Raw genomic sequence first — 25,828 nt, 5'->3', positions numbered from 1 at the left:
GTGTACAGTGAGTGTGTGTACAGTGCGTGTACACTGTGTGTGTGCACAGTGTGTGTGTACACTGTGTGTGTGTACACTGTGTGTACAGTGTGTGTGTGTACACTGTGTACACTGTGTGTGTGTGTACACTGTGTGCGTGTACACTGTGTGTGTACACTGTGTGTGTGTGTACACTGTGTGTGTACACTGTGTGTACACTGTGTACACTGTACACACACTGTGTGTGTGTACACTGTGTGTACACTGTGTGTGTGTGTACACTGTGTGTGTATACACTGTGTGTGTGCACTGTGTGTGTACACTGTGTGTGTGTGCACTGTGTGTGTGTGCACAGTGTGTGTACACTGTGTGTGTACACTGTGTGTGTGTGTATACTGTGTGTGTACACTGTGTGTGTGTACACTGTGTGTGTACACTGTGTGTGTGTACACTGTGTGTGTGTATACTGTGTGTATACACTGTGTGTGTACACTGTGTGTGTACACTGTGTGTGTGTGTGTGCACTGTGTGTGTACACTGTGTGTGTACACTGTGTGTGTGCACTGTGTGTGTACACTGTGTGTGTGTACACTGTGTGTGTACACTGTGTGTGTGTGTGTACACAGTGTGTGTACACTGTGTGTGTACACTGTGTGTGTGTACACTGTGTGTGTGTATACTGTGTGTATACACTGTGTGTGTACACTGTGTGTGTACACTGTGTGTGTGTGTGTGCACTGTGTGTGTACACTGTGTGTGTGCACTGTGTGTGTGTATACACTGTGTGTGTACACTGTGTGTGTACACTGTGTGTGTGTACACTGTGTGTGTACACTGTGTGTGTACACTGTGTGTGTGTACACTGTGTGTGTGTATACTGTGTGTGTGTGTGCACTGTGTGTGTACACTGTGTGTGTACACTGTGTGTGTGCACTGTGTGTGTACACTGTGTGTGTGTACACTGTGTGTGTACACTGTGTGTGTGTGTGTACACAGTGTGTGTACACTGTGTGTGTACACTGTGTGTGTGTACACTGTGTGTGTGTATACTGTGTGTATACACTGTGTGTGTACACTGTGTGTGTACACTGTGTGTGTGTGTGTGCACTGTGTGTGTACACTGTGTGTGTACACTGTGTGTGTGCACTGTGTGTGTACACTGTGTGTGTACACTGTGTGTGTACACTGTGTGTGTGTGTGTGCACTGTGTGTGTACACAGTGTGTGTACACTGTGTGTGTACACTGTGTGTGTACACTGTGTGTGTACACTGTGTGTACACACTGTGTGTGTACACTGTGTGTGTACACTGTGTGTGTGTGTACACTGTGTGTGTGTATACTGTGGTGGGCACAGTCATCTCAGTCGACCAATGGCATCTTTTAATCAATTTATTATTTTCCAATTTTTTTTGTTTTCTACCTACGTGACTTCACCGACAGAACCAAGAATATAAATGTTCATCAGCTGCGCCACGCTGTGTGGGAGCTCCCTGGCCTGTCGCTCCGCACGAAGCTGCGTGGAGCCGTCTGGAAGGAAGTTCTCTCAGGCTGACCCCCCCAACGCCTCCACGCAGATTGAGGCGAGCCGAGTGGAGGCGAATTCTATTTTGACTTGAAACTTTCGTGACTGCAGGAATTAATATTCTTGGTTCTTTCGGTAAAGTCACTTAAATAAAACAAAATGACAATTTAAATAAAAAAAATTAAAAAAAATTGTGTTTTCTATTCACGTGACTTTACCGAAAGAACCAAGAATATTGTAGCACATTCGCTATTTACTGCAGAGGTTCACGGTTCAAATCCGACAGGCACACCTGGCTACCCCAGTAACAATCACCACGATATGCGCAGTCTGCTTCACGGCAGCTGTAAAACATAGCGCTGTGTCATTCACAACGCACAGGTCATTGCATGTTGGTGCCACGGTCAAAACTGTGGCAATTCCAAACATTATCCAGAAACTACACAAGGGAGATGGCGCGTCAATGATCGCACCATACCGACAGACTCATGTCCACGTGCAGGCCGGTGCAGGGCCACCTTGTGCCACACAGGGGCAGCTGCCACTTAGGGGGGCGTCCTTCGATTGTTTGAGATGAGATTCGATACGAAACACCGAGTTGCCGAGGCAGTTAGGCAAGCGACTTATGAGTGCAAATATGATGTTGGTAACGTAGTGAACGCTTGGGAGCTTCATTGTCTCTCGCTCCTGCTGACAGATGTACCCAGCCCATAGCTCCACAGCTACCAGCCGCTCCTCCTGTGCAGGTTCGGCTACGTACGGTGCGAAAGAAGTTCCAGATACACACAGAGACTCACACAGAGACCCACAGATTTAGCATGGTTGGCTACGTACGGTGCGAAATAAGTTCAACGTACACACAGAGACTCGGAGCAAGTTTGAGTCGCGTGTAGTCGTGGGCCGTGAAAGTTGAACGGGCGCATGTTGCTACTGACAGTAGTTGAACACGGTTGGAAAGACGCTGATAGAGACACACACAGAGACTGACAAGAGAGAGGTGGACAGACACAGACAAGAGGAACACAGAAAGAAAGATACAGAGATGACAGAGACACATTCAGCGAGAGAGAGACACAGAGGGGAACAGAGGCACAGACGGACAGAGAGATGTTGAATCGAACAAACTTAACTCGCTCCATTGAAAGAGTTTCCTCAATCTTTCCCCATCCCCGGAAGTCATTCCAGTTTCTATTTATTTCATTGTGTGTGGTGTGTACGTGTAAGCAATGTGGGATATCGATGTACACAGATATGAACAAGCTCAGCAGACAAGACGTCTTTCATACTCTTTGGTTCTTTCGGTAAAGTCACGTAGGTAGAAAAAATAAAATAATAAAAAATAAATCACGTTTCGATCGAAACACGAGCGGTCGTGCTCAGGCGAAAACATCCAGACATTGTCACGTCAGAAGTCACGTGAGCTACGGCACGTGACCAAGATAAGGTGACATCCCCCCCCGCCCCCGTGGCTCGCCCTGCTCAGCGGAGCATCGTTTTAATGCGGTGGGCTCACGCGAAATTGATTTCTGTAAGACGAAGGTACTTTGAAAACCCACTGACTATACTCTTTTAGAAATAGATTTTTACCCTTTTATCTGGCACGAAAACTAACACCTTTATACAAGGGATCATGTTTGCAAGAACCACAACACAAGCAGTCAAAATGCAAACAAAAAGAGACAACTTTGATAATGACATGCACTGTCCTAAAATTTGATTGGTCCACACCCGAGACGGCTTTTCTTAGAGCCTAGTCTCCACTGGTGTTGGACCAGAAGACGCCAAAAGGCGTATAACTCAAAAACAGCGCACTATCCGAGTATTGAGAGCTCGGGGTAAGCATTTAGACTGAGACCTCCTTTGCCAGTAGCAAGATATAACCACAACACAAGCAGACTGCTTGTGTTGTGGTTATGTCACACATGATCCCTTGTATATAGGTGTCAGTTTTTGTCCCAGATTAAAGGGTAAAAACCTATTACTATATCTTGCTACTGGCAAAGGTCTCATAGTATACTCTTTAATATAAGTGTTGTGTCCGTAACTAATCACACGGAGACGTCTGGTTGAGGCAACGTGTTTATTATAACAACTCTTTCGAACTCGGCTCTACACACTACTGTAACACAAAGGGGTACGGCCCCTTCCACAACGATAGCCTCCGGGAGTGACAGCCTCCCTTCTATCGCAGCCTGCACACTCCGGGCTCTGCTACCCACGGGTCCCTTAGCCCGGCGTTAAGGGAAGACTGGACGACCCGTCCCAGCCAGGGTACGGGAGCTCACCTCTGGTCCGCTACAACCCGGCTCTGGCTAGAGCCTCGGTTGAGGGTCCCCGGGTGCTGGTCCAGTCTTCAGGTCTTCGGATGTCTTCAGGATTGAGTTGGTGAACACTGCCCGGCCCATCCAGAGGGCCGGCCTTTTATCCCCAGGTCGGGGTCACCCCTCCCCTCCTGACCCACACCCCCCTCCCAGAACCTTCTGGAAGGTCTTATCTTAAGGGGCCTTAGGGACGGGTGGGGGGGGTCAGGGGTGTAAGTCTCCGGTCACGGGGGGGCCGGGGGTTTAACCTTTGGTCGACCCCTACGCACCTCGCTATCTCTCGGCTGCCCCCTGTTGACCCGTAAACGTAGTGGCAGGTCAGCTTACAGCACCTTGTTATGGCGCTTACACACAACTTCGTGACTAACGCTGCACCTTCCATAGTGTTCCTGCAGGGGACGCTGCAAACATACGGACCCCCTGCATGAACGACGGAGGCGCAGGGACAGACGTTCAATCGCGTTGGAATCTTCTCGCACGGCCAGCTCTGTGTCGCCTCATCTCGATCCCGCGATCCCAACCAGGTGAAAGTCCGCATCGAACCGAACCCCCGGCAAGGCCATCTACTTAATGACGAGAGAAAATTCACACGAAAAATCGTTTTCAATGAATAAGCTTTTAATGACGAAATAAAATTATGTAACTCAAAACATAATACAATTCAAAGTTTTTTCATTTTCAAACTTCAAAACGGAGCATCGGGAGCCTGCGTGGAGGCGTCGTTCGTGTGAAATTTTTTTCGTGACTTTCCTGGCCCAAGGCCGTCAATAGTTGAGAGGCGACGCAGGCGGTCAGGCTTCAACCTTTGGTTGTGAACTTCCAGACGTTAATCAGCATGGACCATTTCTTGTGCTAATTCACCAACATATAAGACGTCATGCAAAATTCTAATGAGTGTTGTTGTGCAGAATGTATCTACTAGATGTGCTCTGCCTTGTAACCGAATACAAATCTGTACCAAAAATGAATTTCAAATGTAGTCTCTTAAATTACTTCCTTGCTATGAAGCAGATCAGCAGACACGACATCTTTCATTTATCGATCTCTCCACGAAACAAAGGAATGTTTTACACAAACTATGACTAGCACAGCCTTCTGAGAGTGCATTATTGATTCAGTGCAAGCCACCTGTGGACCCTTATTGGTGCACAGCATCTCAAAAGCAGCCGGGCTGCTTCAACCGATAGTTTCGGACATCCAGACGTTAATCAGCAAAGAGCATTTCTAGACCTAGTTAGACAAAATCTACGTCAACACGTAATACAAAACTATAATTCGTGTTGTAGAGAATGTATCTCCTCTACGTGTAACTGATTAATGATCCGTGTGTGCTCCCTATTTCAAAGGCAATGAGTTGCTCCAGAGGGAGATGCTTCCTGAAAACACAAAAACACCCTTTGACCTGTATCACAAGAACAATGAGTCTCACCCGAGTTATCTGTACAGGTTACTTCCAAAAGACACACTTTGTCCTAACATCACTTAATCAATGTTTGACCCTTATAGACAAAATGTTTTATGTACGCACACAATCAGACAAGTATTCATTATAAATTATTGACAGGCATATGAACAAAAATGAATTACTGCAGTGAAATATACTGCATAAGGTTACATCGCATTAACAATAAGCTATTTAAAAAAATACGTACCGTCTGCTTTACAATTAATGTACAACATACTATTGCGCCATTCAAAACGAGTAGGCCATTGGATGCTGGCGTTTGGGTTAAAATGTATCAAATTCTAAACATTACCTACAAACTCCACAACTGAGATGCCACATCAAACATCGCCCCCTACTGACAGGCTCTTGTCCACATGCAGGCCGGTGCAGGGCCACCACCTTGTGCCACACAGGGGCAGCTACTACTTGGGGATGCTCTTCGAGTGTTTGAGACGAGATACGACACAAAACTCCGAATTGCCAGAGGCGATTAAGCAAGCACCATATAAATGGAATTAATAGACTCTAGTGAATGCTTGGGAGCTTATTGGCTATCGCTCCTGGTTAGAGATCTACCCAACCCACAGGTCCACAAAGACTGGCCACTGTTACGCTGCAGGTTGCACCTAGGAATTGAGTGTTCAACTTCACATTCTTGTCATTAAAGGCCTGTGACAAAGGTGCATCTATTGGAGCGACATCGTCTCCGGCTTACACATCTACCGGGTCTCCATTTGACTTTGTATTGTCTCGGAGGAAGTCCACCCACACCTCCACTTCCACAAACTGCTGGGAGTTGCCTCGCTCTGCCTCACAGTCAGAATTCTCCTCCTGCTTCACGTTGCCTCCATCGATGTGAAGGTCCGATTTTGGAGTAGAATTTTCATCTTCATATTTTACCTTCACTTCTTCGCTCTTCACCATCACTTCTTCACATTTCACCTTCACTAATTCGCTCTTCATCGTTACTTTTTCACATTTCACCTTCACCTCTTCATGTTTCACCTCGATCCCTTTAAAAGTGTCCAGGCTGGGATTTTCTTCCGGTTCTTGTTTCATGAGGGATGGGCTCATTGCGGCACTTTGACTTTCACAAGATGATTTCAGACTCCACTCCTTGTGGATCTTCCGATGCTTGTGAGCTCTCTGGTGTACATGAAGATTTGGTGACTGTGCAAACGCCTTCCCACACACACTGCACTTGAAGGGTTTCTCTCCCGTGTGTGTTCTCTGGTGTCTTACAAGAGCAGATGAATGTGCAAACGCCTTTCCACACATACTGCACTTGAAGGGTTTCTCTCCCGTGTGTATTCTCTGGTGTGTTACAAGAGTAAATGAACGTGAAAACGCCTTCCCACACACACTGCACAAGAAGGGTTTCTCTCCCGTGTGTGTTCTCTGGTGTTCTAGAAGAGCAGATGACTGTGTAAACGCCTTCCCACACACACTGCAATTGAAGGGTTTCTCTCCCGTGTGTGTTCTCCGGTGTGCTACAAGATTAGATGACTGTGTAAACGCCAGCCCACACACACTGCACTTGAAGGGTTTATCTCCCGTGTGAGTTCTCTGGTGTTTTTTAAGAGTAGATGATTGGGCAAACGCCTTCCCACACACACTGCACTTGAAGGGTTTCTCTCCCGTGTGAGTTCTCTGGTGCTGTGTCAAATGTTCAGTACGATCCGTGCTGTATGCACAACGGTCGCATTGATGCCTTTTTGCACCGAGCTGCGCCGAGTGCCTTTGCTCCATCAGACAAATTCTGCAGAGGAAGCAACAGAGGAAGCGTCAGCTGCAGACAGAAAAAAAATATCCACACAATCTACACATCAGTATCGATGCACAGAGGAATGCATACACACAGTAACACATGACTTACACGTCTATATATTCATGATATAGTGAAAAAGTGTCCCAAATTCATCACACGGGCTGTTATGGCACACAATGAGAGGGCTAATGGTCATAAACGTGCCTGGAAGCCCTCGTATCTTCAAAATGAATGTTAACCCAAAATTCCGAGCACACATTTTCAGTTGTTTTGCTTGAAAAGGAATATTTATGAAAGCTAAATTCACATGACATAGCAAAGGGTGTTGAAAATAATACTATTTGTGTTATGCAGAAATGCATAAATGAATGTTCAATCACAACTTAGAGGTGTGAAGCCAGGCACAGATGTCCTTGAATGCTGGGATGAACAGTTCCGACTTCAGCTGCACGTGTGCTGTGATAACTTCCTGACTCCATTCTTACAAAGACTTTAATGCAAATACAAACTTGACCCTGTCACACACTCAGAGGTGGAGCCAGGATTTTCAGGTAGATGGGGCAACCCCTTCAGCAATGAAAATTTTTGGGAGTTGTTAGTAAGTAAGGAGTTGTTAGTAAGGAGTTGTTGGTAAGTAAGGAGTTGTTAGTAAGTAAGGACTTGTCCCTTGCTTTTGATTCAACGCGGGTGATCGGCATCGCGCTCGCTGAAGGTGTTTGTCATCAGGGAAGTCGTGTACTGTATACGCAACTGCGCACAATTCTGTGAGTCGTTTGTAACTGCTTTGCCGTTAATTATTGCCAATTATGGAGTCCCTGGCACGTAATAACATGTCACACGGTGGCAGTGGGGGTCGCAAAATGCTGATTTATCTATATATATAAAAGGGAAATGTGTGGATACGTGTGACTGTTCAAAATGTTTAGCAAACTTCCCAAGAGGCTACACACTTGAAATTTGGCATGTGGCGAGGTTCCATACTGTACACAATGTAAAAAGTATAAAAATAAACTTTGGCATTTTGGGGGAGGGGTGGGGGAAATGACCATGGAGTGTGTGACGTCAACCCGCAACACACCTGAGTTAAGCGCTCTGCAATGCTTACCCCTTCCATATGCCTCTTCGCGGGCCGTACTTCTAGAGCTGTTAACAGCGTGTCGGGAGATTTTAGGTGGCGCTTCGCTCCTGGCCGATGAAGCCATTGGCTTCTCGGAGTCTCAATACAAATCCGTGCGAAGAACAGGTACAACAGCTATCTTAAATATAAGGCAGAAATTACATCAGCTTGTTTGTGTGAAGCAGCAAAACCTCTCCAACGCTGAGCTCTGGCGTCATGAAATTTTCACAGCTTCTGCTGTTTGGAATTTCTAAGTGAACGCGACTATTTTCAGCTCGCTACGTCATTCCCTTCCTGAGTGGCCAAAATCGACCTCACGTAGAAGTGGGTTAAGGTTGAATTTCCTTGAGTGAAAACATCCGATTTAGGAAACCTGATTTGTTTCTGCTTTTTTCTTTCTTGCAAGCATCGATTTTTTCAGGGTTTTTCAGTGAAAGATAAGGGAATATGAAATTTGAAATTTATCCAAAACAAGAATCCGAGTCCTGGGCGAAGCCGGGAGTGAAGCTATTTACTAATAAACCCCAATGATCCTATCAAAATTAGGGATTTCAATCGGATTGTTGGGGGGGCACGTGCCACCCCACCCCCACTGGCTCCACCACTGTCACACACTGGCATGGTTCACAGGTGGTGGTGTGTCCAGACCCATGCCTGGCCACCTTCACCTGCTCAGTATTAATGGTTCCTCACCCCACCAAGTAATTCATTGAGGATCAATCAACACAGTCGAAGCTGCGTGTCTTTCTCTCTCTCCCCGTGGTTGTGTGGATTTCCTTCCCAATACCCGGGTTTCCCCTCCACATGTAGAGTGTGAACACCACCATGCATCTAGAGTGAATACCACCACACGTCTAGAGTGAACACCGCCACACGTCTAGAGTGAACACCACCACGCTGTTGACAAGTCCCACCTTGTTGTTGTTGTTGTGGGCAGGTCGCTTCTGAAAACAAGACCGGTTTCACCAGCTCAACGCGGGCGTGGCCTGGTAAAAAAATAAAAAAAACTGTGAATATTTAAAACAAAACAAAGTTACAGAGTAGCGAGGCAGGTGAAGAGAAATTTAAACTTAAGCAAGATACTCTTTGGTTCTTTCGGTAAAGTCACGTAGAAAAAATAAAGAAGTGAAATAATAGTTTCAGTTTCATTTATTTGGTATAGCCCTGTGAGCCATTCGGCTCTTGAATCGGGTGCAACTGCAACAATCAAAAAACTTAAACATGAACAAGAAAACATCTTGAAGTGACAATGTGACTCTGTAAACAGAAAATCCAGGGGAAAACAGCAAAATATTCCACAAAAAGCACCGTACACCATCGCTGTATGCAAATAGCATACAACGTTTCGATTGCAACACAAGCAATCATCATCAGGTACAAGTGATAGAGAAAAAAACCTAGTAAACTTAGAAACGTAATGCAATACAACACAGAGAGTCGGCTAACAGTCAACACCCCACCTGGTTGATAACGTTCTTCTAGAGATTGCTCAATTTGAGAGAGAGGCAAAACACAGACACGGAGACACGTAGACAGAGAGAGATAACACAGAGACACACAAAGAGAGACACACACATAGGCACACAGAGAAACAACGCCTCTGTGTCGAGGCCTTAAATAAAGAGAGAGGGAGGGTAGAGAAGTTAGCAAGTCAATGCAAGGCCGTAGCCATGGAGTCAACATTGGGGGGGACCAAATCTTCCAGGGGGTCTGGGAACCCCCTCCCAGAAAAAAATGTAAATTTGAAAACTTATTTCCTGCCATTTCCTGCGTAAAATATTAACAAATTTCACTAACACATGGGATGGATTTTGTATTATTTGATACAATCATGTCTAATATTGAATTACATTGCTCTGTTTTTACTTTTTTAACTTTTCTTCTTTCATAGTATGTAATGGCAGAGATTAGGGATTCATAAAGTACAACGCAATCATATAAACAGAAATCTATGCATTGTTATATGAAGACAAGTCCAGATTTTGTGGCCAAGGTTTAGCAAATTGTTGTTTTTATTAACATAGCATAGCAATTATTATTTAGAAAACATTTTTATAGCAATATTATATATTGTATATTGCTATAGCAATATATTGGGGGGGGGAGGACATTTTGAGCATATTTGATAATTGGGAGGGTTGTGTCCCCCAATATATAATTATTATTATAATATATTATAATTATTATAATATATTATAATTACGGCCTTGTGTCAATGAGAGATTTGGAGCTTTGGTAACTGCAGTAAATAATAATAACACGAGGACACACACACAGAGAGAGAGAAAGCACACTTAATCAAACAAACTGAGTACATCTTCTTTGGTTCTTTCGGTAAAGTCACGTAGAATGAGAATAAAATAATAAATTGATAAAATAAAATAACACAATAATATTCTCACGACGTTTCGGCCACAACACAAGCGGCCTTCATCAGGTGAAGGGACGAGACTGTCTGGTAGGACAGCGCTGGAGTGAAAGAGCCACGTTCAGATCACGACCTTTAAGCTGTGTGAGAGGAAACAAAGCGCCTTGACAAAGGAATTAGCATATAATTTAGCATTGAAATGGCTGAGTGATTAGCTTGTGACTGCGGATGTGTATGCTTTAACTTTTAACATAGCTATTTCTGTGACCAGTCACAAGCTAATCACTCAGCCATTTGAATGCTAAATTCTATGCTAATTCCTTTGTCAAGGCGCTTTGTTTCCTCTCACACAGCTTAAAGGTCGTGATCTGAACGTGGCTCTTTCACTCCAGCGCTGTCCTACCAGACAGTCTCGTCCCTTCACCTGATGAAGGCCGCTTGTGTTGTGGCCAAAACGTCGTGAGAATATTATTGTGTTATTTTATTTTATCAATGTATTATTTTATTCTCATTCTACGTGACTTTACTGAAAGAACCAAAGATGATGAATCATTGCAGTCACGAAAGCTTTAAATCGAAACTGAGTACAATTACGAAATCTAATGCAATGCAACACAGAGAGTCGGTCAACACACAAGTAACGCATAGCCTGGTTGATTACTTTCTTTCGAAGATTGCTCAACTAAGCGAGAGAATTGAAGCAAACGCGATCAGGCGAGAGTAGGAGGCAAGACGCCACGTGCTTAGGCCCAGCGCTGTAAAGTTCCAACCTGGACATCGCTTCCAAGCTCGCTGCTACTCAATTGACATCCCTACGAGAGAGAGCGAGGCTCTACCTCGGTAAACAACAACAACCACCACAAACACAACAACCACCACAACAACCACCACAAACACAACAACCACCACAACCGCGATGAGAATTTCTCACCTCGGATTTCAGTTTACGCGCGGAGCGGCAGATTCCGGTTACCTCGTGACGTCACGCGGCAGGAGGCGGTGACATGACGTCACTTGCGGGGAACAAGACACGCCCCTCCCACAATCAACGGCTCTGGGACTTAAATAATTTATGTTAATGAGCCTGGCCCATAAGTGGAGGGATTGGGCGTGGGTGCCGATCTCGTCGCAATAAACTCGCAACGGCTTTCACGAATACATTATGTTAATGAGCCGCCAGTCACCGTGAGTAGCTGTGCCCAAATAAGGATTGTACTTAAACAGATAACGAAAGTGACCCAGGCAAGAGTGACGTCACGCTCAAGGGCACGTTGGATGGGGTGGGGTGAACGCCTTGGTGACATTACGTCAATAGCGAGGTACACCTCCCCCTGGCGTTTCACGCCGATGAGGTAATGCTGAGTGGTGACGTCACAGAACGTGGTTGGAGTTTAAGTTGATTTAGATTCATTTTCCATTGCTCCCTCCCTTGAACAGAGACCCCTTGGGTGTGTGAGCTCAGCAACAACGTGTACATTATTGTGTACACACACACAAACAGTGTACACACTGTTTGTGTGTGTGTACACAATAATGTGTACACACTGTTTGTGTGTGTGTACACTGTGTGTGTGTACACAATGTGTGTGTGTACACAATGTGTGTGTGTGTACACTGTGTGTGTGTACAGTGCATGTGTGTACAGTGTGTGTGTGTACACTGTGTGTGTACACTGTGTGTGTACAGTGTGTGTGTACACTGTGTGTGTGTGTACACTGTGTGTGTGTACACTGTGTGTGTGCACAGTGTGTGTACACTGTGTGTGTATACACTGTGTGTGTACACTGTGCACTGTGTGCACAGTGTGTGTACACTGTGTGTGTGTGTGTACACTGTGTGTGTACACTGTGTGTGTACACTGTGTGTGTACACTGTGTGTGTATACACTGTGTGTGTACACTGTGTGTGTGTGCACAGTGTGTGTACACTGTGTGTGTGTACACTGTGTGTGTGTACACTGTGTGTGTACACTGTGTGTGTGTATACTGTGGTGGGCACAGTCATCTCAGTCAGTCGACCAATGGCATCTTTTCATCAATTTATTATTTTCAATTTTTTTTGTTTTCTACCTACGTGACTTCACCGACAGAACCAACAATATAAATGTTCATCAGCTGCGCCACGCTGTGTGGGAGCTCCCTGGCCTGTCGCTCCGCACGAAGCTGCGTGGAGCCGTCTGGAAGGAAGTTCTCTCAGGCTGACCCCCCCAACGCCTCCACGCAGATTGAGGCGAGCCGAGTGGAGGCGAATTCTATTTTGACTTGAAACTTTCGTGACTGCAGGAATTAATATTCTTGGTTCTTTCGGTAAAGTCACTTAAATAAAACAAAATGACAATTTAAATAAAAAATAAAAAAATGTGTTTTCTATTTACGTGACTTTACCGAAAGAACCAAGAATATTGTAGCACATTCTCTATTTACTGTAGAGGTTCACGGTTCAAATCCGACAGGCACACCTAGCTACCCCAGTAACAATCACCACGATATGCGCAGTCTGCTTCACGGCAGCTGTAAAACATAGCGCTGTGTCATTCACAACGCACAGGTCATTGCATGTTGGTGCCACGGTCAAAACTGGGGCAATTCCAAACATTATCCAGAAACTACACAAGGGAGATGGCGCGTCAATGATCGCCCCCTACCGACAGACTCATGTCCACGTGCAGGCCGGTGCAGGGCCACCTTGTGCCACACAGGGGCAGCTGCCACTTAGGGGGGGTCCTTCGATTGTTTGAGATGAGATTCGATACGAAACACCGAGTTGCCGAGGCAGTTAGGCAAGCGACTTATGAGTGCAAATATGATGTTGGTAACGTAGTGAATGCTTGGGAGCTTCATTGTCTCTCGCTCCTGCTGACAGATGTACCAAGCCCACAGCTCCACAGATACCAGCCGCTCCTCCTGTGCAGGTTCGGCTACGTACGGTGCGAAATAAGTTCAACGTACACACAGAGACTCGGAGCAAGTTTGAGTCGCGTGCAGTCGTGGGCCGTGAAAGTTGAACGGGCGCATGTTGCTACTGACAGTAGTTGAACACGGTTGGAAAGACGCTGATAGAGACACACACAGAGACTGACAAGAGAGAGGTGGACAGACACAGACAAGAGGAACACAGAAAGAAAGATACAGAGACGACAGAGACACATTCAGCGAGAGAGAGACACAGAGGGGAACAGAGGCACAGACGGACAGAGAGATGTTGAATCGAACAAACTTAACTCGCTCCATTGAAAGAGTTTCCTCAATCTTTCCCCATCCCCGGAAGTCATTCCAGTTTCTATTTATTTCATTGTGTGTGGTGTGTACGTGTAAGCAATGTGGGATATCGATGTACACAGATATGAACAAGCTCAGCAGACAAGACGTCTTTCATACTCTTTGGTTCTTTCGGTAAAGTCACGTAGGTAGAAAAAATAAAATAATAAAAAATAAATCACGTTTCGATCGAAACACGAGCGGTCGTGCTCAGGCGAAAACATCCAGACATTGTCACGTCAGAAGTCACGTGAGCTACGTCACGTGACTAAGATAAGGTGACCCCCCTCCCCCCCCACCGTGACTCGCCCCGCTCTGTTGAGCATCGTTTTAATGCGGTGGGCTCACGCGAAATTGATTTCTGTAAGACGAAGGTACTTTGAAAACCCACTGACTATACTCTTTTAGAAATAGATTTTTACCCTTTTATCTGGCACGAAAACTAACACCTTTATACAAGGGATCATGTTTGCAAGAACCACAACACAAGCAGTCAAAATGCAAACAAAAAGAGACAACTTTGATAATGACGTGCACTGTCCTAAAATTTGATTGGTCCACACCCGAGACGGCTTTTCTTAGAGCCTAGTCTCCACTGGTGTTGGACCAGAAGACGCCAAAAGGCGTATAACTCAAAAACAGCGCACTATCCGAGTATTGAGAGCTCGGGGTAAGCATTTAGACTGAGACCTCCTTTGCCAGTAGCAAGATATAACCACAACACAAGCAGACTGCTTGTGTTGTGGTTATGTCACACATGATCCCTTGTATATAGGTGTCAGTTTTTGTCCCAGATTAAAGGGTAAAAACCTATTACTATATCTTGCTACTGGCAAAGGTCTCATAGTATACTCTTTAATATAAGTGTTGTGTCCGTAACTAATCACACGGAGACGTCTGGTTGAGGCAACGTGTTTATTATAACAACTCTTTCGAACTCGGCTCTACACACTACTGTAACACAAAGGGGTACGGCCCCTTCCACAACGATAGCCTCCGGGAGTGACAGCCTCCCTTCTATCGCAGCCTGCACACTCCGGGCTCTGCTACCCACGGGTCCCTTAGCCCGGCGTTAAGGGAAGACTGGACGACCCGTCCCAGCCAGGGTACGGGAGCTCACCTCTGGTCCGCTACAACCCGGCTCTGGCTAGAGCCTCGGTTGAGGGTCCCCGGGTGCTGGTCCAGTCTTCAGGTCTTCAGGATTGAGTTGGTGAACACTGCCCGGCCCATCCAGAGGGCCGGCCTTTTATCCCCAGGTCGGGGTCACCCCTCCCCTCCTGACCCACACCCCCCTCCCAGAACCTTCTGGAAGGTCTTATCTTAAGGGGCCTTAGGGACGGGTGGGGGGGGTCAGGGGTGTAAGTCTCCGGTCACGGGGGGGCCGGGGGTTTAACCTTTGGTCGACCCCTACGCACCTCGCTATCTCTCGGCTGCCCCCTGTTGACCCGTAAACGTAGTGGCAGGTCAGCTTACAGCACCTTGTTATGGCGCTTACACACAACTTCGTGACTAACGCTGCACCTTCCATAGTGTTCCTGCAGGGGACGCTGCAAACATACGGACCCCCTGCATGAACGACGGAGGCGCAGGGACAGACGTTCAATCGCGTTGGAATCTTCTCGCACGGCCAGCTCTGTGTCGCCTCATCTCGATCCCGCGATCCCAACCAGGTGAAAGTCCGCATCGAACCGAACCCCCGGCAAGGCCATCTACTTAATGACGAGAGAAAATTCACACGAAAAATCGTTTTCAATGAATAAGCTTTTAATGACGAAATAAAATTATGTAACTCAAAACATAATACAATTCAAAGTTTTTTCATTTTCAAACTTCAAAACGGAGCATCGGGAGCCTGCGTGGAGGCGTCGTTCGTGTTAAATTTTTTTCGTGACTTTCCTGGCCCAAGGCCGTCAATAGTTGAGAGGCGACGCAGGCGGTCAGGCTTCAACCTTTGGTTGTGAACTTCCAGACGTTAATCAGCATGGACCATTTCTTGTGCTAATTCACCAACATATAAGACGTCATGCAAAATTCTAATGAGTGTTGTTGTGCAGAATGTATCTACTAGATGTGCTCTGCCTTGTAACCGAATACAAATCTGTACCAAAAATGAATTTCAAATGTAGTCTCTTAAATTACTTCCTTGCTATGAAGCAGATCAGCAGACACGACATCTTTCATTTATCGATCTCTCCACGAAACAAAGGAATGTTTTACACAAACTATGACTAGCATAGCCTTCTGAGAGTGCATTATTGATTCAGTGCAAGCCACCTGTGGACCCTTATTGGTGCACAGCGTCTCAACAGCAGCCGGGCTGCTTCAACCGATAGTTTCGGACATCCAGACGTTAATCAGCAAAGAGCATTTCTAGACCTAGTTAGACAAAATCTACGTCAACACGTAATACAAAACTATAATTCGTGTTGTAGAGAATGTATCTCCTCTACGTGTAACTGATTAATGATCCGAGTGTGCTCCCTATTTCAAAGGCAATGAGTTGCTCCAGAGGGAGATGCTTCCTGAAAACACAAAAACACCCTTTGACCTGTATCACAAGAACAATGAGTCTCACCCGAGTTATCTGTACAGGTTACTTCCAAAAGACACACTTTGTCCTAACATCACTTAATCAATGTTTGACCCTTATAGACAAAATGTTTTATGTACGCACACAATCAGACAAGTATTCATTATAAATTATTGACAGGCATATGAACAAAAATGAATTACTGCAGTGAAATATACTGCATAAGGTTACATCGCATTAACAATAAGCTATTTAAAAAAAATACGTACCGTCTGCTTTACAATTAATGTACAACATACTATTGCGCCATTCAAAACGAGTAGGCCATTGGATGCTGGCGTTTGGGTTAAAATGTATCAAATTCTAAACATTACCTACAAACTCCACAACTGAGATGCCACATCAAACATCGCCCCCTACTGACAGGCTCTTGTCCACATGCAGGCCGGTGCAGGGCCACCACCTTGTGCCACACAGGGGCAGCTGCTACTTGGGGATGCTCTTCGAGTGTTTGAGACGAGATACGACACAAAACTCCGAATTGCCAGAGGCGATTAAGCAAGCACCATATAAATGGAATTAATAGACTCTAGTGAATGCTTGGGAGCTTATTGGCTTTCGCTCCTGGTTAGAGATCTACCCAACCCACAGGTCCACAAAGACTGGCACTGTTACGCTGCAGGTTGCACATAGGAATTGAGTGTTCAACTTCACATTCTTGTCATTAAAGGCCTGTGACAAAGGTGCATCTATTGGAGAGACATCGTCTCTGGCTTACACATCTACCGGGTCTCCATTTGATTTTGTATTGTCTCGCAGGAAGTCCACCCACACTTCCACTTCCACAAACTGCTGGGAGTTGCCTCGCTCTGCCTCACAGTCAGAATTCTCCTCCTGCTTCACGTTGCCTCCATCGATGTGAAGGTCCGATTTTGGAGTAGAATTTTCATCTTCATATTTTACCTTCACTTCTTCGCTCTTCACCATCACTTCTTCACATTTCACCTTCACTAATTCGCTCTTCATCGTTACTTTTTCACATTTCACCTTCACCTCTTCATGTTTCACCTCGATCCCTTTAAAAGTGTCCAGGCTGGGATTTTCTTCCGGTTCTTGTTTCATGAGGGATGGGCTCATTGCGGCACTTTGACTTTCACAAGATGATTTTAGACTCCACTCCTTGTGGATCTTCTGCTGCTTTTGAGATCTCTGGTGTACATGAAGATTTGATGAATGTGCAAATGCCTTTCCACACACACTGCACTTGAAGGGTTTTTCTCCCGTGTGTGTTCTCTGGTGTTTTTTAAGAGTAGATGACTGTTCAAACGCCTTCCCACACACACTGCACTTGAAGGGTTTCTCTCCCGTGTGTGTTCTCTGGTGTTTTTTAAGAGTAGATGAACGTGCAAACGCCTTCCCACACACACTGCACAAGAAGGGTTTCTCTCCCATGTGTGTTCTCTGGTGTGTTACAAGAGTAAATGAATGTGTAAACGCCTTCCCACACACACTGCACTTGAAGGGTTTCTCTCCCGTGTGTGTTCTCTGGTGTTCTACAAGAGTAGATGAACGTGTAAACACCTTCCCACACACACAGCACAAGAAGGGTTTCTCTCCCATGTGTGTTCTCTGGTGTTTTTTAAGAGTACATGATTGTGCAAACGCCTTCCCACACACACTGCACTTGAAGGGTTTCTCTCCTGTGTGAGTCTCTTGTGCCGTGTCAAATGTCCAGTACGATCCGTGCTGTATGCACAACGGTCGCATTGATGCCTTTTTGCACCGAGCTGCGCCGAGTGCCTTTGCTCCATCAGACCAATTCTGCAGAGGAAGCAACAGAGGAAGCGTCAGCTGCAGACAGAAACAAAATATCCACACAATCTACACGTCAGTATCGATGCACAGAGGAATGCATACACACAGTAACACATGACTTACACGTCTATATATTCATGATATAGTGAAAAAGTGTCCCAAATTCATCACACGGGCTGTTATGGCACACGAGAGGGCTAATGGTCATAAACGTGCCTGGAAGCCCTCGTATCTTCAAAATGAATGTTAACCCAAAACTCCGAGAACACAATTTCGGCTGTCTGGCTTCAAAAGGAATATGTATAAAAGCTAAATTCAGGTGACATAGCAAAGGGTGTGGAAAATAATACTACGTGTTATGCAGAAGTGCATAAATGAATGTTCAATCACAACTTAGAGGTGTGAAGCCAGGCACAGATGTCCTTGAATGCTGGGATGAACAGTTCCGACTTAAGTTGCACGTGTGCTGTGATAACTTCCTGACTCCATTCTTACAAAGAGTTCCAGAGGAAAACTAAAATAAACTGTTTTGATACAACCTCCGTGCTCAATACAGTTAATAGACTTTACTGAAAATGGAAACTTCACAATGTCACACACTGGCATGGTAAACAGTTGGTGGTGTGTCCAGACGCATGCCTGGCCACCTTCATCCACTCAGTATTAATGCTTCCTTACTCCAAGTAATTAATTGAAGATCAATCAACATCGCTGAGGCTGCGTGTCTCTCTCTCCATGTGGTGAGATGTTAACTACCTCTCCTGGCATACAGGAAGTCGTGGGTACGAACCCGACCCTGACGCTTGCTGTATATTTGGAGTATTCATGTCTCTCTCTCTCCCTGTGGTTGCGTTGATTTCCCTCTGGATCCCACTCCACATGCAGAGAGTTTTCATGCAGGAGGCGTTGCAAACCAATGCGCCCCCTGCATTAATGACGGAGGCGAAGGGACAGACGTTCGATCTGCGGACGGCGGTCTCGTCGCACGGCCAGCTCTGTGTCGCCTCATCTCGATCCCGCGATCCCAACCAGGTGAAAGTCCGCATCGAACCGAACCCCCGGCAAGGCCATCTACTTAACGACGAGAGGAAATTCACACGAAATATCGTTTTCAATGAATAAGCTTTTAATGAAGAAATACAATTATCTAATTCAAAAAAATAATACAATTCAAAGTTGTTTCATTTTCAAACTTCAAAAACGGAGCATCGGGAGCTTGCGTGGAGGCGTCGTTCGTGTGCAATTCTTTTCGTGACTTTCCTGGCCCAAGGCCGTAAATGGTTGTGAGGGGCGCCGCAGGCGGTCAGGCTTGCTTCATGCCTCGGTTGTGAACATCCAGACGTTAATCAGCAAGGACCATTTTTTGTTCTAATTCGACAAAACCTACGTCAACACGTAATACAAAATTATAATTCGTGTTGTAGAGAATGTATCTCCTCTATGTGTAACTTTTGAGTGGTATGCCTTGTAACTGATAAATGATCCGAGTGTGCTGCCTATTTAATAAAACAATGAGTTGATCCAGAGGGAGATGCTTCCTGACAACAGAAAAATACCCTTTGACCTGTATCACAAGAACAATGAGTCTCACCTGAGTTATCTGTACAGCTTACTTCCAAAATACACACTTTGTCCAAGCATCACTTATTCAATGTTTGACCCTTATAGGCAAAATGTTACATATACGCACACAATCATACAATTATTCATTCTAACTTATTGACAGGAATATTAACAAAATTGAAATACTGCACTGAAATATACTTCATCAGGTTACATCGTACTAAAAAGAAGCTATTTTAAAACATACGCACCGTCTGCTTAACAGTGTATGTACAACATACCATTGCACCATTCAAAATGAGTAGGCCACTGCATGTTGGCGTCTGGGTCAAAATGTATCAAATTCTAAACATTACCTACAAACTCCACAACTGAGATGGCATATCAACCATCGCCCCCTACTGACAGGCTCTTGTCCACATGCAGGCCGGTGCAGGGCCACCACCTTGTGCCACACAGGGGCAGCTGCTACTTGGGGATGCTCTTCGAGTGTTTGAGACGAGATACGACACAAAACTCCGAATTGCCAGAGGCGATAAAGCAAGCACCATATGAATGCAATTATGATAACATAGTCAACGCTTGGGAGCTTATTGGCATTCGCTCCTGGTTAGAGATCTACCCAACCCACAGGTCCACAAAGACTGGCCACTGTTACCCTGCAGGTTGATACTAGGAATTGAGTGTTCAACTTCACATTCTTGTCATTAAAGGCCTGTGACAAAGGTGCATCTATTGGAGCGACATCGTCTCTGGCTTACACATCTACCGGGTCTCCATTTGACTTTGTATTGTCTCGGAGGAAGTCCACCCACACCTCCACTTCAACAAACTGCTGGGAGTTGCCTCGCTCTGCCTCAGTCAGAATTCTCCTCCTGCTTCACGTTGCCTCCATCGATGTGAAGGTCCGATTTTGGAGTTGAATCTTCATCTTCACATTTTACCTTCACTTCTTCGATCTTCACCATCACTTCTTCATATTTCACCTTCACCTCTTCATATTTTACCTCGATACCTTTAAAAGTGTCCAAGCTGGGATTTTCTTCCGGTTCTTGTTTCATCAGGGATGGGCTCATTGTGGCACTTTGACTTTCACAAGATGATTTCAGACTCCACTCCTTGTGGATCTTCTGATGCTTGTCTGTTCTCTGGTGTACATGAAAATTTGATGAATGTGCAAATGCCTTCCCACACACACTGCACTTGAAGGGTTTTTCTCCCGTGTGTGTTCTCTGGTGTTCTACAAGTGTAGATGACTGTGCAAACGCCTTCCCACACACACTGCACTTGAAGGGTTTCTCTCCCGTGTGTGTTCTCTGGTGTGCTACAAGATTAGATGAACGTACAAACGCCTTCCCACACACACTGCACTTGAAGGGTTTTTCTCCCGTGTGTGTTCTCTGGTGTTCTACAAGAGTAAATGACTGTGCAAACGCCTTCCCACACACACTGCACTTGAAGGGTTTCTCTCCTGTGTGTGTTCTCTGGTGCCGTGTCAAATGGTCACTACGATCCGTGCTGTATGCACAACGGTCGCATTGTTGCTTTTTTGCACCGAGCTGCGCCGAGTGCCTTTGCTCCATCAGACAAATTCTGTCGAGGAAGCAACAGCGGAAGCGTCACCTGCAGAGAGAAAAAAGATATCCACACCATCTCCACGTCAGTATCGATGCACAGAGGAATGCATACACACAGTCACACGTGACTTACACGTCTATACTTATTCGTATATTCATGATATAGTGAAAAAGTGTCCCAATTTCATTACACGGGCTGTTACGGCACACAATGAGAGGGCAAATGTCACAATCGTGCCTGGAAGCCCTCGTATCTTCAAAATGAATGTTAACCTAAAACTCCGAGCAGACAATTTCGGCTGTCTGGCTTCAAAAGGAATATGTATAAAAGCTAAATTCAGGTGACTTAGCAAAGGGTGTGGAAAATAATACTATTTGTGTTATGGAGAAGTGCATAAATGAATGTTCAATCACAACTTAGAGGTGTGAAGCCAGGCACAGATGTCCTTGAATGCTGGGATGAACAGTTCCGACTTCAGCTGCACGTGTGTTGTGATAACTTCCTGACTCCATTCTTACAAAGAGTTCCAGAGGAAAACTAAAATAAACTGTTTTGATACAACCTCCGTGCTCAACACAGTTAATAGACTTTACTGAAAATGCAAACTTCACACTGTCACACACTGGCATGGTAAACAGTTGGTGGTGTGTCCAGACGCATGCCTGGCCACCTTCATCCACTCAGTATTAATGCTTCCTTACTCAACCAAGTAATTAAAGATCAATAAACATCGCTGAGGCTGCGTGTCTCTCTCTCCATGTGGTGAGATGTTAACTACCTCTCCTGGCATACAGGAAGTCGTGGGTACGAACCCGACCCTGACGCTTGCTGTATATTTGGAGTTTGCGTGTCTCTCTCTCCCCGTGGTCGCGTTGATTTCCCTCTGGATCCCACTCCACATGCAGAGAGTTTTCATGCAGGAGGCATTGCAAACCAATGCGCCCCCTGCATTAATGACGGAGGCGAAGGGACAGACGTTCGATCTGCGGACGGCGGTCTCGTCGCACGGTCAGCTCTGTGTCGCCTCATCTCGATCCCGCGATCCCAACCAGGTGAAAGTCCGCATCGAACCGAACCCCCGGCAAGGCCACCTACTTAACGACGAGAGGAAATTCACACGAAATATCGTTTTCAATGAATTAGCTTTTAATGAAGAAATACAATTATCTAATTCAAAAAAATAATACAGTACAAAGTTGTTTCATTTTCAAACTTCAAAACGGAGCATCGGGAGCTTGCGTGGAGGCGTCGTTCGTGTCCAATTCTTTTCGTGACTTTCCTGGCCCAAGGCCGTAAATGGTTGTGAGGGGCGCCGCAGGCGGTCAGGCTTGCTCCAACCCTCGGTTGTGAACATCCAGACGTTAATCAGCAAGGCCCATTTCTCGTGCTAATTCGACAAAACCTACGTCAACACGTAATACAAAATTATAATTCGTGTTGTAGAGAATGTATCTCCTCTATGTGTAACTTTTGAGTGGTATGCCTTGTAACTGATAAATGATCCGAGTGTGCTGCCTATTTAAAAAAACAATGAGTTTCTCCAGAGGGAGATGCTTCCTGAAAACACAAAAACACCCTTTGACCTGTATCACAAGAACAATGAGTCTCACCCGAGTTATCTGTACAGGTTACTTCCAAAACACACACTTTGTCCAAGCATCACTTATTCAATGTTTGACCCTCATAGGCAAAATGTTACATGTACGCACACAATCAGACAAGTATTAATTCTAAATTATTGACAGGAATATTAACAAAACTGAAATACTGCACTGAAATATACTGCATCAGGTTACATCGTACTAACAAGAAGCTATTTTAAAACATACACACCGTATGCTTAACAATGTATATACAACATTCTATTGTGTCATTCAAAACGAGTAGACCATTGCCTGCTGGCATCTGGGTCAAAATGTACCAAATTCTAAACATTACCTACAAACTCCACAACTGAGATGCCACATCAACAATCACCCCCTACTGACAGGCTCTTGTCCACATGCAGGCCGGTACAGGGCCACCACCTTGTGCCACACAGGGGCAGCTGCTACTTGGGGATGCTCTTCGAGTGTTTGAGACGAGATACGACGCAAAACTCCGAATTGCCAGAGGCGATAAAGCAAGCACCATATAAATGCAATTATGATAACATAGTCAACGCTTGGGAGCTTATTGGCATTCGCTCCTGGTTAGAGATCTACCCAACCCACAGGTCCACAAAGACTGGCCACTGTTACGCTGCAGGTTGATCCTAGGAATTGAGTGTTGAACTTCACATTCTTGTCATTAAAGGCCTGTGACAAAGGTGCATCTATTGCAGCGACATCGTCTCAAGCTTACACATCTACCGGGTCTCCATTTGACTTTGTATTGTCTCGGAGGAAGTCCACCCACACTTCCACTTCCACGAACTGCTGGGAGTTGCCTCGCTCTGCCTCAGTCAGAATTATCCTCCTGCTTCACGTTGCCTCCATCGATGTGAAGGTCCGATTTTGGAGTTGAATCTTCATCTTCACATTTGACCTTCACTTCTTCGCTCTTCACCATCACTTCTTCACATTTGACCTTCACTTCTTCGCTCTTCACCATCACTTCTTCACATTTCACCTTCACTTCTTCGCTCTTCACCATCACTTCTTCACATTTCACCTTCACTACTTCGCTCTTCATCATCACTTCTTCACATTTCACCTTCACCTCTTCATATTTTACCTCGATACCTTTAAAAGTGTCCAGGCTGGGATTTTCTTCCGGTTCTTGTTTCATGAGGGATGGGCTCATTGCGGCACTTTGACTTTCACAAGCTGATTTCAGACTCCACTCCTTGTGGATCTTCTGATGCTTTTGAGATCTCTGGTGTACATGAAGATTTGATGAATGTGCAAATGCCTTCCCACACACACTGCACTTGAAGGGTTTTTCTCCCGTGTGTGTTCTCTGGTGTTCTACAAGAGTACATGACTGTGCAAACGCCTTCCCACACACACTGCACTTGAAGGGTTTCTCTCCCGTGTGTGTTCTCTTGTGTGCTACAAGAGCAGATGAATCTGTAAACGCCTTCCCACACACACTGCACTTGAAGGGTTTCTCTCCCGTGTGTGTTCTCTTGTGTGCTACAAGAGCAGATGAATCTGTAAACGCCTTCCCGCACACACTGCACTTGAAGGGTTTCTCTCCCGTGTGAGTTCTCTGGTGTGTTACAAGAACAGATGACTGTGCAAACCCCTTCCCACAAACACTGCACTTGAAGGGTTTTTCTCCCGTGTGTGTTCTCTGGTGTTTTTTAAGAGTAGATGACTGTGCAAACGCCTTCCCACACACACTACACTTGAAGGGTTTCTCTCCCGTGTGTGTTCTCTGGTGTGCTACAAGACTTGATGACTGTGTAAACGCCTTCCCACACACACTGCACTTGAAGGGTTCATCTCCTGTGCGAGTTATCTGGTGCCGTGTCAAGTCTCCAGTACGATCCGGGTTGTTTTCACGCCGGACGCATTTCTGCCTTTTTGCACCGAGCCGCGCCGAGTGCCTTTGCTCCATGAGACAAATTCTGCAGAGGAAGCGACAGCTGCAGAGAGAAAAAAAAATATCCACACCATCTACACGTCAGTATCGATGCACAGAGGAATGCATACACACAGTCACACGTGACTTACATGTCTATACTTATTCATATATTCATGTTGTAGTGAAAAAGCGTCCCAAATTCATCACACGGGCTGTTATGGCACACAATGAGTGGGCAAATGTCACAATCGTGCCTGGAAGCCCTCGTATCTTCAAAATGAATGTTAACCCAAAACTCCGAGCACACAATTTCGGCTTTCTGGCTTCAAAAGGAACATTTATGAAAGCTAAATTCAGCTGACATAGCAAAGGGTGTTGAAAATAATACTATTTGTGTTATGCAGAAATGCATAAATTAATGTTCAATTGCAACTTAGAGGTGTGAAGCCAGGCACAGATGTCCTTGAATGCTGGGATGAAGTTTCCACTTCAGCTGCACGTGTGTTGTGATAACTTCCTGACTCCATTCTTACAAAGAGTTCCAGAGGAAAACTAAAATAAACTGTTTTGATATAACCTCCGTGCTCAACACAGTTAATAGACTTTACTGAAAATGCAAACTTCACACTGTCACACACTGGCATGGTAAACAGTTGGTGGTGTGTCCAGACGCATGCCTGGCCACCTTCATCCACTCAGTATTAATGCTTCCTTACTCAACCAAGTAATTAAAGATCAATCAACATCGCTGAGGCTGCGTGTCTCTCTCTCCATGTGGTGAGATGTTAACTACCTCTCCTGGCATACAGGAAGTCGTGGGTACGAACCCGACCCTGACGCTTGCTGTATATTTGGAGTTTGCGTGTCTCTCTCTCTCTCTCCCTGTGGTCGCGTTGATTTCCCTCTGGATCCCACTCCACATGCAGAGAGTTTTCATGCAGGAGGCGTTGCAAACCAATGCGCCCCCTGCATTAATGACGGAGGCGCAGGGACAGACGTTCGATCTGCGGACGGCGGTCTCGTCGCACGGCCAGCTCTGTGTCGCCTCATCT

The 25,828-nt window shown here is 45.5% G+C and overlaps 3 protein-coding genes and 1 pseudogene across 3 annotated transcripts; all 4 read right to left on the bottom strand.

Annotated features, from left to right (window-relative positions):
* Positions 1 to 4,455: 4,455 nt before the first annotated feature.
* Positions 4,456 to 12,072, bottom strand: LOC142908291 (uncharacterized). Its single transcript, XM_076058779.1, has 3 exons — positions 11,455 to 12,072; positions 9,070 to 9,141; positions 4,456 to 7,029 (listed from the first exon to the last, which is right to left on the bottom strand). The coding sequence occupies exon 3, from the start codon at positions 7,017 to 7,019 to the stop codon at positions 5,982 to 5,984; it is 1,038 nt and encodes a 345-aa protein (XP_075914894.1). The 5' UTR covers positions 7,020 to 7,029; positions 9,070 to 9,141; positions 11,455 to 12,072; the 3' UTR covers positions 4,456 to 5,981.
* Positions 12,073 to 16,974: 4,902 nt separating this feature from the next.
* On the bottom strand, positions 16,975 to 18,278 carry LOC142908280 (uncharacterized; annotated as a pseudogene).
* A 955-nt stretch (positions 18,279 to 19,233) lies between these two features.
* LOC142908282 (uncharacterized) lies at positions 19,234 to 21,956 on the bottom strand. The gene has a single exon (XM_076058760.1). The coding sequence runs from the start codon at positions 21,269 to 21,271 to the stop codon at positions 20,546 to 20,548; it is 726 nt and encodes a 241-aa protein (XP_075914875.1). The 5' UTR covers positions 21,272 to 21,956; the 3' UTR covers positions 19,234 to 20,545.
* Positions 21,957 to 22,394: 438 nt separating this feature from the next.
* On the bottom strand, positions 22,395 to 25,116 carry LOC142908279 (uncharacterized). The gene has a single exon (XM_076058758.1). The coding sequence runs from the start codon at positions 24,807 to 24,809 to the stop codon at positions 23,706 to 23,708; it is 1,104 nt and encodes a 367-aa protein (XP_075914873.1). The 5' UTR covers positions 24,810 to 25,116; the 3' UTR covers positions 22,395 to 23,705.
* Positions 25,117 to 25,828: the final 712 nt, after the last annotated feature.

Source organism: Petromyzon marinus, assembly GCF_048934315.1.
Source record: "Petromyzon marinus isolate PM22_M1 ecotype Great Lakes invasive population chromosome 78 unlocalized genomic scaffold, UKy_Petmar_22M1.pri1.0 chr78_unloc.1, whole genome shotgun sequence".
Taxonomy (NCBI): domain Eukaryota; kingdom Metazoa; phylum Chordata; class Hyperoartia; order Petromyzontiformes; family Petromyzontidae; genus Petromyzon; species Petromyzon marinus.
The sequence above is the reverse complement of the archived record's forward strand: the minus strand, read 5'-3'. Positions and strand labels throughout refer to the sequence as shown.